The 19,098-nt window shown below is 36.0% G+C and overlaps 1 protein-coding gene across 2 annotated transcripts in view; it reads right to left on the reverse strand.

Moving 5' to 3' along the window:
* Positions 1-19,098, reverse strand: part of LOC150105445 (sentrin-specific protease 1-like) — a 273,449-nt gene that overhangs the window by 23,136 nt on the left and 231,215 nt on the right. For both annotated transcript variants that reach the window (XM_090394820.1, XM_090394821.1), the window contains 2 exons: positions 12,144-12,223; positions 1,656-1,734 (listed from right to left, as the gene is read on the reverse strand). In XM_090394820.1, the coding sequence (XP_090250946.1) occupies positions 1,656-1,734; positions 12,144-12,223 (159 nt within the window). The remainder of the gene's footprint in view (positions 1-1,655; positions 1,735-12,143; positions 12,224-19,098) is intronic.

Genomic DNA, 19,098 nt, shown 5'->3' on the forward strand with positions numbered 1-19,098 from the left:
AGGGATGAAAAACCTGAGTTTCTAGGTGGAAACTCACTACCTCCATATGAGACTGGCCAACTCCAAAGGACTTCTATACCGACTCAGCTATGGAGGCTCAAATGTTAATAAGGAATAGGTGATGTATTGCCATGTATTTTTAAGGAATGTGCACAAAAGTTAGCTCTGCCCTTGACCTGGTTATTTAATGAAAGTCTTGCAGTAGGTAGGATTACTAAGCAGTGGAAAGAAGGCAAAATAGTACTGCTCCATAAGCACTGTTCTAGGCCAGAAGTTTCCAATTACCGACCTGTCTGTATAACTGCAGTTATACTCAAGGTGTTGGAGAGGTTGGTTTGGAATAAAATACGAGTTTGGGTTGATGAACACAGTATTCTTTATGATGGTCAGCATGGATTTGTATTAGCAATTCACTTGCATTTATAAGGTAACGGGTGCATTAGATAGGGTAGATTCATATACAGTGATATTCTTGGACTTTTGCAAAGTCCAAGAATATCACTGTGTTTGACAAATTACCACATGATAAGTTGGTGTACAAGCTGCAGAAGATGGGAATAGATAGTATATTGGTTAAATGGATTGGTGATTGCCTCTGGACAATACCAGCAAGTTGTGTATTATGGAGTGTCTCAAAAAAGGAGGGTAACTAGTAGTGTTGCCCAGGATTCTGGGCAACACTACTAGTTGGGCCACTGCTGTTTAACTTATTTGTAAATAATATATCATGTGGAATGACTGGGATTCTTTAGTTGTTACTGATGATGCAGAGTTTGGAGAGAATTATAAGTAGCACCTGCCTACTTATAATTCCTAAAAATCCTACCCACCTACTTGGGTTGCAGTTTTAATATTAAGTTTAGAAGGCATACCGCAAGTGTTGCTAAGACGTACACAAACATGCAGGAATAAGGAAGTGGTTGTGCCAATGTATAAAGCACTAGTCAGACCATGCTTGGACTATTTTGTTCAGATTTGGATACCTGGATTTCATTGTGATGTAGAAACATTGGAGAAGGTACAGATATGAGTGACTAAGACAATACAAGGACTTTGAAATGTTGGCTATGGAGAGAGAGAGGTTGAAGGAATGTGGACTGCACTGTTTAGTGAATAGGAGGTTAAGAGGTGATATGGAGACATTTATGTTAGTGAAGGAATTTTATTGGATTAATCCAGAGGGTATTATAAAAAGAGCAGACGGTGAGAGGGGAAGAACCAAAAGCCATCTCCATGGAGGGCGTAATTATTATAATAAATAAAGTAATCTTTTATTTTACACATTCTTGTATATTTCAGAATAATCATCATTAAATGCACACAGTTTGGCAGAATCATTAATTAAAATGGTGGGCAATTAAATACATAAAAAGAAATTGACACTTCTGTTAATTTGGATCACCCCCATCAACTTTATCTTGAAACATTTACCATTATGAGCTGGCTTGTGTCCTAATTTAATAATTTAGCCATGTAATACTCATCAGAAAATGTAATTATGATATTATTTGGATTGATGGCACAGATAAATAATGATATCCATCAAAGACAATTCCACATACAAGATATCTGGCAATTCTATATTACCTATATGATTCAGAACAAAAATTGTGCATTTTAAAAACAATATAATATATATATACACATAAACTAACCTTTACAGTCTCCAGTGACCAACCACTCATGTCATATTCTTGTTTTCTTTTGTCTAAACTTTCTTCTTGTAAATAACACCTATAAAATTTAGGAATTTTATATTTAAAAAAAATTGAAAAGTTCAGCAAAGTCTGAATGTTGTCACAATTTAGTTCCCAAGGGCAGTCTGTCTGGATGGATAGCAATGTTCAAGTCTATATAACCATTCAGCTCTGTATGTAAGTGTTTGTTGAATAAACAATGCAAAATAAAGCACAGGTTGATACCAGAAGGATTAAACAGTTAACATATAAATATATATAGTATAAACATATATGAATAAAAAAGAACAGCTGGATAAAGCATACTTCCACACTGAAATGAAGTTAGGGTTATGGCAACACAAGTTTAAATTATTATTATTATTAGACGAGTACCTCCATGGAGTCCGAAGACTCAATCTATCAGTAGCTCTCCTTGAACCCATTAACAGACAAAGCACTCACAACTGAATCTGGCAACCCATTCCACTCATTCACAACTCCCAAGAAAAACTATAGTCCTAATCACATCCCTACTAACCACACCTACATTCAACTTCCAGGGATACCATAAGCCTTGTTCTGGTCCCTCTAGCCAAGTGCTGAACATTTCCTATAAAATCCTTTAAGCGACTTAAATGTTTTTATCATATCCCCTCTTTTTCTCCTATCAGGTTAACTTCTGTAATCCACATACCTTCAATCTATCCTCATAGGGAACATTCCACAAGCCACTAACCACCTTGGTCACTTGCCTCCGAATCCTCTCATCCCCAAGAAAGCCTGGGGATGACTAGATTTGAGCCCAGTAATTCAGATGTGGGCAAATCAAAGCCTCATAAAGAGGAATAACAACTTCATTATCTCTACTTGTTAATGTGTTCTTCAATAGCCAAGTAATCTTATGGGCTACCATAGCAATATGTCCTCTAAACTTTAACTCTCTGTCTACCATCACCCCTAAATATCTAGCTTAATCCATTTCCTGGAGAACAGTACCATCAATGTGAAACACAGCTTGTAATCTATTTATCCTAAAATGCATAACTTTACATTTCTTGACATTAAACTAACACTCATTAACTTCTGCCCATACTGACAATCTATTTAAATCATAATGCAAGCTCTTCACATTGCCTTGATTAACTATCTCTACCTAATTTTGCATCATCAGCAAACAACTGAATATTTCCTTTCAGGATAAAGGAAATATTCAGTTTTTTCCTATATCATTTACATACAAATTAAACAGCAATGGTCCTAGCACTGAACCTTGCAGCACACCACTAGTCAGCTGGTGATGCCTCAATTCTGTTTCTCCATATACCACTTTTTGATATCTGTCCAGCAGCCAATCTCTTATCCACTTAACCAGTATCATATCCATCCTCATTTGTTTTAATTTGCTTAACAGACTTCAATGTAGTATTCTGTTGTCAAATCTCCTTCTTCTTTACAACTCTTTATGAGTTTTAGCATGCAAAACAATTATTAGCCATTCTTTTCTTATCAATATTCTTCCAATTCTTAACTTTTAAAGTTGAAAGATCTTTTTGTACATCATCAATCCATCTTACTCTTGGTCTACCATTCTTCCTTTGTCCTAATGGTTTCCATTCAAATATCTTTTTAACTCCTCTATCTTTTTCCATTCTTTCTATATGCCCCAACCACATCATTCTTTGTCTTTAAATATATATTACTATATCTTCACCATTAATTAGTTGTTCAAGTTCGTTATTTGTTCTAATTCTCCATATTCCATTTTCTTCTTTCATTGGTCCATATATTTTCTCTTCAAAGATTCTCAGTCTATCTATATCTTTTAATGTTAATGGCGACTTTTCACATCCATATGTTGTTACAGGTCTTATAATTGTTTTATAAAGTTTTAATTTAGAATTATGATTAAGAATTTGATTACTCATTAACTTTTTATAAATATAATGACGCTTATTTCCAGCCATGATCCTACTATTCATTTCATGGGATATATTATTGTTTGTTATTATTAAAGAACGTAAAATTTTAAAACTATCTACAACTTCAAAACTGTATTCATCTATATTATATCTTGTGATATATATATTTTTTATTGTCTTTCCACATTGCATATGTTTAGTCTTCTGTTCGTTAATTTGTAATCCAACTTCTTTAGCATTTCTGTATTCTGTCAAATGGCTTTTGCAAAATCCAGCAAAATCATCATGTAGCCATTTCCTTTATCCAACTCAGCTGTTACTTTATTATAAAAAGTTAGTAAATTACTAAGGCATCACTGACCCTTCACAAAGCCATGTTGATCCTCATACAGTATTATATTTTGATCTACTCATTCCTGACTTCTCTTTTTGACCAATTTTTCTAGTACTTTTACCACAATGCCTGAGATAACGATTGGTCTATAATTCACTACTTCAGTCTTAGAACCTCTCTTATGCAAAGGAATTATTCTGCTCTCTTTCCACTCCCTTGGAACTCTACCAGAACTCAGACATAAAAAGCCTAGTCAAAGGCATTGCCAGTGCCCTTGCACATTCTTGAAAAGCTCTAGCTGATATCCTATCTAATCCCACAGCTGTATTTTCATTGAGATTATGCAATATCCTAAGAACCTCCAATTCATCCACCTCTGCTCCCACATTAGTGTCTGTCACACAGGTTAAAGCAATAACCTCACTAGGATGATATACCTTTGCAAAGTGGTCATTCAGTAACTCAACTATTTTATCTGATTCTCTCTCTTCATGACCATCATCACTCATTAAGGTTATTCTTCCATAAGTCATTCTTCCTCTTACGTGAAACATAATGAACAAACTCTTTGGATTTCCTCTGGCCTACTTGGCTAGATTCTTTTCATAATGTGAGTTTGCCTTCCTTGCCATGCTGCTCACCTTTCTTGCCTGAGCCTAGTACTGTTCATGAGTTTATTGGTCACCTTTCTCTTTATATATCCTCCACAGCATTTTCTTTTTCTGCAGCTTGTGCTTAATGACATTACTCATCCATCTAACTCCTACCCGATTAACCCTCCTCAACCTAGGTATACAATTTACTGCTTCCTCTATATCTCACTATATTCTATGTACTAACGACATCCTCCCTGTAGTGTTTTATGGTACAGATTTAAGCTTCTTCCTAAGCATGTCATAATCCTTTCTTGATAGAATATTCTTCATGTTTTACAAACTCCCAATTCAAGACTGCATGGGCACATTCACCAATTGGAGGCAATGCTATCACCTTGTTTATGGATAGCTCTTCTGATCCCATGACCAGGTCCAATGTTCTCCCACCCCTAGTCTCCCCTCCATCACATGCTGCCTCAAGTAATTATCTCTCAGTAGGTGTAAGTTCCATTTCCTTCCTACCATGTGATCTTTCTTCTTTCCATTCTATATCTCCATAGTCAAAGTCCCCCATAATAATCACTCGATCTGTACTCACTGTACTAATTTGCTGATGCATCTCATCCAGATTATCCATGGAACTCCCTGGCTATAGCAACAACCAACCGTATATTTTGTCTTACTGGCCTTGATCTCACACCAGACTGCTTCAAACGAACAGCCCACCTGTCTCATATTCTTTTTGGTTGCAATTCATTCACTATCTTCAGCAGTGTTCCTCCCTCATCCTATTTTCCCTGAAAATACTAAATCCTGCACATTCTATCCCTGTAACTACATCATCTGCTGTTAGTCAAGTCTCACTAATGCTTATCACTTCTGATAAGGTTGCACTACCTAATGCCAAAAACTCCTCCCTCTTGTTCTTGATACTTCTGGAATTAGTATATAGAAACTGCAGCATCCTTTTAGTCCTCCACCCATTTTTACTTTCTGAACTGAATACCCTATTCAATATTTCTGCTTGAGAGACTAGATTCCTCACTTGGTTGTTCTCACATTCACTCACTTGGTTGTTGCAAATGATTTAAGAAGCGATAAGTATTCTATGAGGAATAATGTACAGGAGTTGTTAGAAGAGGCAAAACTGAATAGTGAGAAAGTGAAGATTGTAGTCTCCTACCATGCTATGATAGAGGCGAACTGAGGAGGAAGGCTTTAATAGCCAATAAGTCTATATGTAGATTGTGCAAAAGGAATGATGTAGAATTTGTATATTTGTTGTGTTGGTTTGACGGGAAAAAGGATTTGTACAATGCTGTTGGACTGCATCTGAATGGTTTTGGTGTTGGTGTTTTAAATTTGCACTTTTGCATGCTCGAGGAACAAAGCTCTTTCCAAACACCAACACCATTCAGATGCAGTCCAACAGCATTGCACAAATCCTTCTTCCCGTCAGATTGACACAACAAATATACAGATTCTACATCATTCCTTTTGTACAATCTACATATAGACTTATTGGCTATTAAAGCCTTCCTCCTCAGTTTGCCTCTATCATAGCATGGTAGGAGACTACAATCTTCACTTTCTCACTCTTCAGTTTTGCCTCTTCTAACAACTCCTGTACACTATTCCTCATAGAATACTTCTCACCTCTTGAATCATTTGTAACAACTAAGACAATAATTTCCTTCAATTTACCTTTTTGCATCCGGATGACGTGGCTAATATCGTGAATTTTACACCCAGGAAACACGATTTTGTCATACTTTCATTTAGTGCTCCCCTGATCTTTGAGTCTCCATACATAATTTTCTCCTCAACTTGTTTTCTTGTTTGTTCGGTGGTCCTTCGGATCACCAGCTTGTTTGTTTCTTTTCTTTTTTTCAGCCCTGCTTAACTCTTGGTGCTTCTGTAATTTTTCAATTTCTCACTTTGTTCTATGAAGGATAACATTTAAGCATGCTATTTCTTTATTAATATCCATTTCATTCTCCACTATTTCCCCAGTCACATGCTGGACATTAATAACATCATTTTCTATCTTACCATCGGTATTTGCCATGTTCTTGTCACCTAACAGACCCTCATTTTTAAAACACTTAATATACACTCTTTCTCCAGTTTGAATTTCCTCTTACATATTCTTTAATTTTCTTGACAAATACGTTTCCCACATACTGCATTGAATAATATCCTGGAAATTCAAATTGCCAGACAACATGGTCTTTGCTGCCATTGTTATGTTGGTGCTATGCCCACAATATCACAATAAAATGTTATAAGATACTAAATACTCTAAAAACACAAAAATCTACACTAATTTTCTCAGGAAAAAACACAATGAAACAGTAAATTTTACATGAGCGCTAAATAACACGACCACTCACAATATAACCTTGAACCAAACAAAGTTACAAAAAATGGCTCTGCAAAGTAACTATATCTAAAGATCTAGGATTTGGTGATTTCATTCTTATCATTACATGAGTATCAATCAAAATTACTTTATTTCATTATGACTCTATTTATGTGAATCCAACATACAAAAGGCTTTTGTAGAACACACATGGTACTAATGTACCATGTTAGTCTCCAGAGACTAACATGGTACTTTTTCAAGCTGCTTCAGCTCTCTAATATGTAGCTCACAGGGTGATTAAAACTGTCTACTAAAGAATTTCACAAACAACCATGTCACAGTGGGATTCAAATTCACAATCTGTTGGTCAGAGAGCAGGTATATACTAGCCATTCAGCCAACCATTCATATCAATTATTATATTAGGTCAACCTATATTCCAGAGCCATCCAATTAAACTAAGTAAGTCTTTTCAGTGGCATTAGTATAAGTATAATGTCAACCTTTCAATCTGTACCTCGGTATTGTTATATCCAAGGTTTTCATGAAGAATAACCACTTAGATGAGTTTATCTTGACCTACATCACTTGTGTTCTTCCATGGCTGCTTAGGTCTGTTGGATAAGATACAGTTAAACATAACAGAAATCTTTTATACTACTAGGTTCCACTACTATTAATAGAGATCTACACTCTCACATCCAGTTATGTCATTACAGACTACATTATACCATTACAAAAACCTATATAAATTATTTTACAATGAAAATGCAATAATGTTTAATGAGCAGCCTTCTTAGCTCAGTAGGTATTGATGATGCCCTTTGGTTGGAAAGATAAATCCCATCCAGAACACGAAGAACCTTTATTAGGCTTTATCAACTGATGATAAGTTAGCTAGTCTCATATGGAGGTGGAAGGATTTTTCTCTCCTTGAAACTTGAGCTTTTCATTCCACAAAACAACAAACCAGGAAGAAGAACACACAAGTTAGACATAGTAGGCAATGCAGATAGGATTAACTACCCTATCATAAGCAGTAAGCAGGCTTAAAAGAACCAGTTATATGGTGTGAAAGGTCACTGAGCCTAACACGAAAGGAATGATAATATTCAGAGGAATAGAACAGGGAGGAAAGAAATAAGTGAAGCAAAGAAAACATGTTGCAGACTACCTGCAATGTAATTAAAGCTTAAGTTATGCTTATGGTTTCTAGTTCTGATGGTACCTCACAAATTGTGCTCAAAGAGATGCACATCTAAACTAACAGCTATCATCCACCCTATATAGCATGGAAGCAAGCCAATACAGCCGATTCCAAAGAAAGGTGATAATTCTACTATTAAATTAATTATCTACTTCTCACCTCAGTGTTGTCTGAAGTAATGAGAAGGTCATCAACTTCTGTGGCACATGGAGACTCTCAACTAATCAGTGACCACCAATATGGACTTCGTCAATCAAATTATACAAAAGATCTCCTCACACACATCGTCTACTTCTGGACACATGCTATGGAAAGGTTTGGAGAATTCTGTACTGTTGCACTTAACATTTCCAAGGCATTTGATGGGATTTGGAATTGAGGGTTTCTCAGCAAACTGTCATCTTATGGTCTGCCACTTTGATTTTACTCATACACACAAACAACCTTCTCTTACTGGTCTCAAACCCCATCCCCATTTCCCCACTGAAGAATGGTGAAAAGATCAGTGTTTAGGACAGTGCTCAAGCATTTCAAGTGTCAAGAGTGCCTAAAATAGATATCTACACCATTCTTCAATGGGAAAATAACAACAACAGTCACCTTTAATGTTTCCTGAAAAGACAATTTTATCATTTTTTTTTCTGAAAAAAACTAGTTCTTCACCCCTTACTTTTAAACGATTTGCAAGTTAACGAAGACCAGATCTTTTCTTTTCTCTTTTTTCAGACTGACTCTTCGTCTAGCCTTTTCTGGCATAATCACATCACTTCTATAGCAGCTTTGCCTTCCAAAAAAAAACATGCCATAATTTTCTACTCAAACTGTTAATTTTTTACCTGTCCAGTAACTGTGTCAGTCCCAAATCCACACAGCATTGGAATACTACTCTCACATTTTGGATGTACACTTAAAACTACTCTAAAAATTCTTGATGCTGTAGAGAGCATTTGTAATAGTGCTTTACAGTATAAACTACACAACAGGAAAATATTTATTGATCTTACAGATATTTTGCTAGATTTCTAATCACCATTCTCAGAGCACAATATTACAAGATGGGTAAATTAAAGTTAATTCAAAAATGTTGGGCAAAATGTGGTCTAAGAATGACAGTCTGTCTCTCAGATCATTGCCAAATTAATGCAGCCATATTTATTCAAGTTGGAAGAGTACTTCATAGCTGATGCTGATTTTAAAAATAGTTTCTCAGACCTATAGTGATTTCTTTAAAGTACAGCTGTCTTCTTCCATTTAATTCTGCGTGAAGGAATGTCCACAGCATGATCTTCCAGTCCTGACTCACCATACAGATGATTGCAGATGTAGTTTTTATGCTCTTCAAGGTGGAAGTTAACAGATCTATCAGTCTATCCAAAGTAGCTAAGTTGCAGGTACAAGGAACTTTATACACTCCAGGATGTGCAAGAAGATGAAGATGATCCTTAAGAGAATGGATGAAGGCTGCTAGTTAGAAGTGTGGTTTTAAAGTGATATGAAAATAATATTTATGGATAACTTTAGCTATCTTCTCTGAAGTACTTTGAATATAAGGGATGGAAATAGTTTTGCTGTGATCTTGTATGCTGGTTGATTAGAAGGGTCTCCCATGATCAATCTTTGGTTCATCTCAGATGCCTGTGAGATGGGATGAAAAATGAATTATTTACAACTACTAAGTCCGTGCGGTTAGCCTAGTGGCTATGCACTTCGCAACCATATGCATGGGGAAGGAGTGTCCTAGGTTCGATTCCTGTCAGTGACATGAGGAGCTGAAGGATCTTCCTCAGCCATAGCCAAGTTAGCCAGTCTTGGGGGTGGACAGCAGGTTTTTTTCCCCAGTTTATTCTGGGGTTTTTCATCCCGCAAAGCAGGCAAACTGGCCTTGAGAACTCAACACTACAGGCCATAGGATACACCGGGGCATAAGGCTGACCATCTTATCCTGTAAACGGAGTGAGGTCCGATGATCAATGGACCCTCGACACTGCAAGGTAAAAGAGGGTATAAGGAAGATGAGATGAGATACTTAGAAGAAACACGAAATTAATTAAAATGTTTCTGTAATTTGTGCATTTAGCCTTGATCAAAAGAATATCATGTCCTTTGAGTGTGGTTAATCAAACTTATGGTTAAATGAAAATAAAGTCCATGTTACTGCATTCAGTTAAGTTTGAATGGTGAATATCTTCATTTTATTTAATAAAATACAGCATAATAAACCATATTCTCTTTCTCCTCCAGATTACCTAAATTGTTCTTGGTCATTTGTTCCACATGTGAAGTTTTATGACAATTCACAAACCATAATCAAAATCTTTTCATATTAAATATCTCATTTTAATTAGAATACACTAGTGTCCAAAACCTAAGGACAAATACTGTTTTTTCTGAAGATTAACCGCAAATTCAGATGAATCAGCTTGTGGCAATTTGTACAACTGATGATTTTCAGTAGAAAGCTGGTACACATTCAAATTTTCAAATCGCGAGCAAAGGAGTCACATGGTAGCACTCAACAGGATAAAAGGCAAAAGACTGCACTAAGCAAACTGTATTTGAAGGAAGTTCTTTTCATGAAGGAATAAAGTCATGTAATGTCTCAAAGACATCAATAGATGATTTTAAGCAGAGAAGAATTATTGGAAAGCTTGAAGAAGACCACAGAAATCACTGATGGCCAGGGAGTTTGGAATCTTACCTAGCATTGTATCCAGGCTTTGGGTAGCATTTCAGACCAATGGAATGTGTTCAGACATTTGCTAAGAGTTTGTCCTCGCTCTACCATGGAGCATGAAGACAGATTTATAGCTCTAACAGTAAAATTAAATCAATGCACCACAGCAGGTCAGTTTGCAAGTAGGCTGCATTCCAGCACAGATACATGAATATCTCGACAGTGTGGCAAGATGTCTGCAACAAGTAGGCCTATACCTCCCCCCCCGAAGTCATGTAGTCTGCATCCCTTTAATTCACAGCTCATCATACAGCACATTTTCAGTAGTGTTCTATCCACAGAAATTGGACAAGACATCAATGGGCTAATGTACTCTTTACAGATGAGAGTTGTTTCAGTCTTTCCTCCAATTGTAGATGACACTTGATCTGGTGTGAAAGTGGTACTGCTTCCAATTGCGAGAATGTTTTTGAAATGGATAGATATGGTGGTGCTGGGGTCATGGTGTGGAGAGACATTATGCTTAATGAACAAACCAAGCTACAAGTGCTGGAAAAAGAGACTATGACTGGTGAATGATATTGCAAAAAAGTTCTCCAATGTCATGTTTGACTATTCCATGGTGCTGTAGGCCAAGAATTCATTTTTACAGATGACACTGTCATACAACATTGCACATGAGCAGTGGAGATACTTCTGGAGGCCAAGGATATTAAGAGAATTGAGTGGCCAACATGCTCCCCTGATCTCAATTCCCATAGAACATGTTTGGGATGCAATAGGGAGATGCTGTATAGTGCTCAAAATTCCCCTCCAGAAAACACACAAGGCTTTATTCTTGCTCTGAAGGAATAGTGGGCCAGTTTGCCTCAAGAACTCCCGAATCACTTGGTGCTAAGCATGGTATGATACAACATTGTAAGAGATGCATTGCAGTTCAGGATGAACATATTCCATACTGAAATCTCTCCCTGCAAAGTTTTCTGTAAGCACTGTACATTAATTCTTTAATTATGTCTTTAGGAAATTTGTAACTTATGTCAAAAATGTATTGCAATTTAATTTGTATGAAATTTATAACACATTTTTTGTGTAATATAATTTATTAGTATGCTGGCAATAAATTTATGTACACATTTGGCTGTAGTCGAGAAAATTTGTTTATACACAAATGTAGTCTGTCCTAAGCTTTTGGACACAAGTGTATATCAACTGACATGATGAACTAGTAACTGTCAGTGACCAGTTTGCCGATGAACAGCTTGTAACATGAACTAATTACTGAGCAGATGGATGCCGTGTCATTTATTGTATTAATAAATTTTAAGAAAACCATTTATAGTTCAATATAACAATAAGATATTTTTACCTAAGGGAATTTAGGCATTCATTGTTTTGACCACCCATAGAATCATAATACTGTATCTTCTTATGCCTGAAGTCTATCACCTATAATAATATAAAATAAAGAAATGAACACTGAATATGAACAACTCAATAAAATGAATAAATAAATACTGAATTATGTAATGTTCAAAAACATAAACACACAACTTTTAGAGAAAAGGAAGCCAGAGTAAAAAATGTAGAATAGCAGAAGGTGACCCCTCCCCCCAACTACCAGCAGCAGGGAATAACTGAAACCAATGTGGTTTCTCCTTGGAAAAAAATTAGTTCTAAGAAAATATAAAAATTCAAAGATGACATATGAATATAAAGCTATAAATGATAAAATAATTAGCCTAATGATAAAAAACGTTTCCTAAAATTCCTGATATGTAAAAGTATATATAGGATATTATGATACTACTATTTTTTTGTCATGTTGTACCATCATTTTTTTATTTTGGTTTAACCAATAAGAATACAATTTGGTCGGCTAAATCCCAAATTGCCAGCCCATCCTCGTTCGTTCAGTATCAAAGTAGATACCCAACAGGGTGCACCACGAGAAGGTGAGGATTGGACATTAGGTCTGAGCAATAAATACAAAATGTTATATTCAGGCAATAACAATCAAGGAAAAGAAGGAGTAGCCATAGTATTCAACACAAAATACGAGGCTAATCTTCTTGAATGGCAGTCAGTCTCAAGTAGAGTAATGTGGGCAAATATGAGAATGGGGAACTGGACAATGAGACTTATTTGTGCCTATGGTCCCACAGAAGGTTCTACTAAGGTAGAAGTGGAGGAATTTTTTGAGGCTTTAGAAAAAGCAACTGACACAATGAAAAAGGAAAAGTTGGTCCTTGTTGGGGATCTAAATAGTAGAGTAGGAAATGATTGTGAGACATACAAAAATATTTTGGGAAAATTTGGAGAAAAGAGCAAAGCTAATAATAATGGCAAATATCTGTTGGATTTCTGCTCAGGACATGGACTGGTTATTACTAACACCATGTTCCAACATAAAAATGTGCACAAATTCACATGGAGAGAAGAGGCTAGGAATAAGAAAAGTCTCATTGACTATGTTATTGTTGATAGTGATGTTTTCTCCCTGGTGCAGGACACCAGAGTGTACAGAGGATTTGAAATTGGAAGTGATCACTATTTAGTCTTGAGCAGGATAAAATTGAATTTCATATTGAAAAGAATAACATGTAAGAAAGTTTTAAAGCGAATAAAAGTTGAGCAGCTCTCAGATGTAAACTGTAGACTAAAATACAGAAATATTATTGAAAAGAAAATGAAAGAGTTTGAGAATAGGAATCAAACCTTGGAGATTCAGTGGCAAACTCTGAAGGAAACATTGATTGATTCTGCCAGAGAGGCATGTGGTGAGGTTGTGTGCAAAGATAAAAAAATCAGAACTCCCTGGTGGACACAGGAAGTTAAAGAGGCAGTGAAGGAAAAGAAGAAAGCATATCAAAAGTTCCTGGCAAATAAGTCAGCTTTTACTCTTACAGAATACAGAGACAAATGTAAGAAAGCTAAACAGTGTGTAAAACTAGCTAAACAAAAGTCATGGGAGGACTTTGGCAAGAATATAGAAAATAAATATCAAGAAGGTGGCAAAATATTCTGGAGGTTGTTGAAGAAGCTTAGGAATGGAGGAAAGAGTGCTGTAAAAGGAATTAGAGATGATAAAGGTGAAATGAAAACAGGAGAAAAAGATATCCTTGAAGTATGGAGTAATTACTTTGAAAAACTGCTAAATGAAACAAGCAGTGATGACAGCACAGTGATAAAAAACACTGACCAGGCATGCAGTCAGGAATACATATCCATACTTGAAGTAGAAAAAGCCATCAAAGGCTTGAAATGTGGAAAGGCAGCAGGAGTAGATGATATTCGACCAGAAATGCTGAAGTATGGTGGTATAAGAGTCTTACAGTGGCTGCACTGCATAGTTCAGAAAGCCTGGACAGAGGGACGAATTCCCGATGATTGGAGTAGAGCTCTCATAGTACCCATATATAAAAAGGGAAATAAAACTGAATGCGAGAATTACAGAGGTATTTCCCTACTGAGTGTTCCTGGCAAGATCTATGCAAGTATACTTGAGAAACGGTTGAGGAGAATTGTGGAAGAAAAGCTTGGTGAAGAACAAGCTGGATTCAGGCCAAATAGAGGCTGTCAGGATCAGATCTTCACTTTACGACAAATAGTCGAGAAAGCATGGGAATATAACAAATATCTGTATTTAAGTTTTGTCGATTTGGAAAAGGCATATGACAAGGTGCCAAGAGAGAAGCTATTCAATACGCTGCAGTTATATGGTGTCAATGGGGCATTATATCAAGCAATACTTAGTCTTTATTTGAGTTGTGAGTCAGCAGTTAGAATTGAAGGAAGTACAGGAAGATGGTTTAATGTTAAATCTGGTGTGAGACAAGGATGTACATTATCCCCTCTGTTATTCATTATCTATATGGATCACATTATGAAGGAATGTGGTATTAAACCTGATATCAAAATTGGAGATGTTAATGTCAGCTCTTTGCTTTATGCGGATGATGTTATACTTCTAAATAAATCCGCTACAAGTCTGCAAGATTCTCTGACTAAATTGAATAGCTGTTGTAATAGATATGGTATGAAGGTCAGCAATAAAAAGACAAAGACAATGAAAATAGGCAGAATCATTGAAAATGTCAACTGTGTTATGAATGGAGAACCTGTGGAACAAGTAAAACATTTCAGCTACTTAGGCACAATTTTTACTGAAGATGGTAAACTAAATATAGAAATAGACAACAGAATCAGCAAAGCTGGTATCGTGGGAAGTCAATTGAATAAATTCATATGGAATAAGAAAGAAATTAGTCGGAACACTAAATTAGCTGTATACAAGACTGTGTTCAAACCAATTTTAACTTATGGATCTGAGAGCTGGGTCAGAAGTAAAACACTTGACCAAAGAGTAGAGACCGCAGATATGAGAGTCCTGAGAAAGATTAGAGGCGTGAACAGATGGCATCAATGGCAATATCATATTAAAAATGAGGATATTAGGAAAGAACTTGACATTGTCAGCATGCAGGAATGCGTTAGCAGAGCTAATCTCAGATGGTATGGTCACTTAAATAGAATGGGAGAGGAAAGATTAGCAAAACAAGTGTTCTCTGCCAGGTTGGCAGGAAAAGGACCCAGAGGAAGACCAAGATATAGGTGGATTGATACGGTACAAAGTGCCTTAGATGATAGAAATATAAGATCTGATAATGTTGGAGTCTTGTCAAGTAACAGACTGATTTGGAGGAAAATTGTAGATAGGAAGTTAGTAATGATGTAATTTTTTCATGTAGTACTGTCATATCCTGTACACCCCTTGAGGGTACATGGCAGGAATTTGATGATGATGATGATGATGATGATGATACTACTACTATTACATGAAAGTTTCAAACCTCTTATTGGGATTAAAAGGGGATGGATGTGCAAAATGTCCTTTAAACCAGGATCATCTAGCTCTTCATCTCACTCTCATCTCCACATAGTAAACCCCAGAACCTGAGTAAGTGGAAGATGGGTTACTAACCTCAGTAGAAAGCTTGGTAAGGTCTGGAACGTTTATACCAGGAATGTTAGATGTACATGTTACTGTAAAAGCCCGAAAATTGGTAAATCCTAGCATTTACCATAGTGAGGCGGTAAAAGTCCGAAAAATGCTTGTAAATGCTTCCATTTCGGTAAATGCCAGCATTTACCAACACCAATTGGCAAAAGCCTGTTTTGTTTACATTATAATAATTTACCTTTGTCAATTTAAATTTCAAAACATAATGTCCAGAATAACATTAAACATAACTGCTTTATTATTTTACTGTATTTAATTAATGTATTATAAGAAAATGTTCATGAAATAAAAGTAACTTATTAATCACAATTTCCTTCAACATTATCAAATCATAATTAAACTTATTTATTACAGCAAGGTTGACTGTTGTGACATTTGGCATTATAAAGTAAAATGGCTGATTTTGCACAAATAAATCTTTGTAGTACACTTCTTTGAACAGTTGCATTTTTGAAATCCTTGTCAACTAACTAAATAAAGCTTTTTCCCTACTTCACGTGCAATTATTTCTTCCTTTCCGACTTCTTTGATGCTTAAAAAATTTTCTTTGCACAAGGTAAATTGGTTTCTTGTTTACAACACTTTTAGTTTACCCAACTTAGTACCAAGTTCATAAAATTCTTCCCCTTTAATGTTCATGATAATGGCTATTATTGATTTTGGATCCATCTTTGCTTTATCAATATCTGATATTTTTATTCTAACATTTTGTCCGAGAGTAGGTTTTTGGAACCTAACCTAAACTGATTCTACTTCGTAGCAGCACACACCCATCTATACTCGGGCTTTTACCAATTAGTGTTGGCAAAAGAAATGGTTTTATAAAAGCCTGAAATGGAAGCATTTACAAGCCTTTTTCAGACTTTGCCACCTCACTATGGTAAATGCTAGGATTTACCAATTTTTGGGCTTTTACAGTAACATACGCGTCACAAATACCAAGAGCTAGACAAAACTCTGATAGAAAGAAACATCAAATTAGTAATAACAAAAAAAAAAAGGTACAGATGAAACAGATAATTAGATCTGTATCTATAGTGAGCTTAAACCGAAAGAAAGAACAAAAGCAGGAGTAATGATTTTTATTCATAACATCGCATGCTATATATAAAGTGGAGCAACAGAATTCTAGAATTATAAGATTACACATAAGTTGCAGCTTCCTAACTATTATTGTGTCTATGTCCAAAAGGAAGATTATAATATGTCTTCTATGACTTACAAAAAATAAGATAAAATACACCAAAATGATGATTATCTTTCAATAATGATGATTTCAGTGCCATAGAACATTTGGTACAAATACAGGAATGAAGGAAGCTACATGCAATAGAAATGGATATAGACTTCTTCATGCATCATAACATGAAATTACTAACACTTTTTTTTCATGCATAAAGATTGCTATAAATCCACCTGGGAAGCAAGAACTTCAAAATTTATAACAGAATATATAATAGCTAATAGGAAAAACAGCTAACATGATACTAGACAGCAGAATTCAGAGGTGCAGAAATACAATCATATAATTATTTATTAAAAAGAAAATTGAGAATACTCCTTAAAATGGTTTAAAATTAACCAAATCAAAGCAAAGATAAATTCTCAGGAATCTTTAAGTTTAACTTTCGGATGACGAAAATATGAATTACCTCTATATGCAAAGAACAAATGAAAAATTATAACAAATAAAAGAAAACGATGAAATGCAACAATAGAATGTCTCAGAACAAAAAGCAAATGGTAAAGGGGAACAGGACTGGGATGAGAATACTGAAACAATAATCAAAGACAAAGAAGCATATAAACCAATGGATAAATACAAATCACTAAAGGCAGAAATTAATTATGAACACAAAACAGCAATAGCAAAGCAGCATGCAGAAAGGAACAGAGAAAAATGGGATCACTTCATAGCAGAAGTGGGAAGAGATCTTACACTGAAGAGACTAAATGCATACAAAACTTAGGAAAAATGAAGAAAAAATTAACTTTGAAATAATCAAAGGAAATAAACTTGACTAGACTTCTTCCAAAATTTAGGGCAAGATAGTAATGAAACTAAAACTGATATACTGCTAATTACACTGTGGAAGAAATAACATCACAAGAAATCCAACAACATAGGGAAGTAAATCAGAAAATTCCCTGGAAAAGATGGAATAAATGTAGAACTGATTAAAACACACAGGTATTATCCTGATTGTCAAAAGACTATTCACATTATTTGACAATATATTATTATTGTATGGGAACCTCCATGGAGTTCAAAGACTCATCGAGGAAGACCCAAACTATCCACACAATCTATCATACCTCTCCTTGAACCCATTAACAGACAAAGTCCTCACCACTGAGTACCACCTCATCATCCCTGGCAACTCATTCCACTCATTCACAACTCTCCAAGTAAAAAATCTAGTTCTCAAACCCCTACTAACCACACCTCTATTCAATTTCCAGGGATTTTTCACCCCTCTAGCCAAGCGGTGAAACATTTCACCTGCATCAATCCTATAAAATCCTTTAAGCAACTTATATGTTTTTATCATATCCCATCTTCTTCTTCTATCAATCTACACATTCTCAATCTGTTCTAGGGAACATTCCACAGACCACTAACCATCTTGGTCGCTCAGCTCTGAATCTCCTCTCCACCACTTCCTCATCCCCAAGAAACCCAGGAGACCAGACCGACCTGAGCACAATAATCCTGGTGTAGATGTATCGAGTCCGTGCGGTTAGCCTAATGACTGTGCGCTTCGCAACCTTCGCAAATATGCCTGGGGAAGGAGTGTCCCAGGTTCGATTCCCGTCGGAGATGTGAGGAGCTCAAGGATCTTCCTCAGCCATAGCCAAGTTAGCTGGTCTTGGGCAGTAGGGTTGCTCATCCCCAAGAAACCCAGGAGACCAGACTGACCTGAGCACAATAATCCTGGTGTAGATGTATCAAGTTCGTGCGGTTAGCCTAATGACTGTGCGCTTCTCAACCTTCGCAAATATGCCTGGGGAAGGAGTGTCCTAGGTTCGATTCCTGTCGGAGATGTGAGGAGCTCAAGGATCTTCCTCAGCCATAGCCAAGTTAGCTGGTCTTGGGCAGTAGGGGGGGGGGGGAACCCTACTGGTCTTGGGCATAAAAATTAAACTAATTTTAATGCTTCTAATATTTCGTATCAGTCACTGAAACATCTTCAAGGATTACAAACAACTTTTGTAACAACATACTCAAATACAATACAATACTAAGTGTCTCTAAAGTCCTACCTAGGTGGTGCACCTTCTATGGGTGTTTGTAGGTGGC

Source organism: Typopeltis vanoorti, chromosome 6 (genome assembly GCF_054136105.1).
Source record: "Typopeltis vanoorti isolate ZY-2024b chromosome 6, IOZ_Tvanoo_1.0, whole genome shotgun sequence".
Lineage (NCBI taxonomy): Eukaryota > Metazoa > Arthropoda > Arachnida > Uropygi > Thelyphonidae > Typopeltis > Typopeltis vanoorti.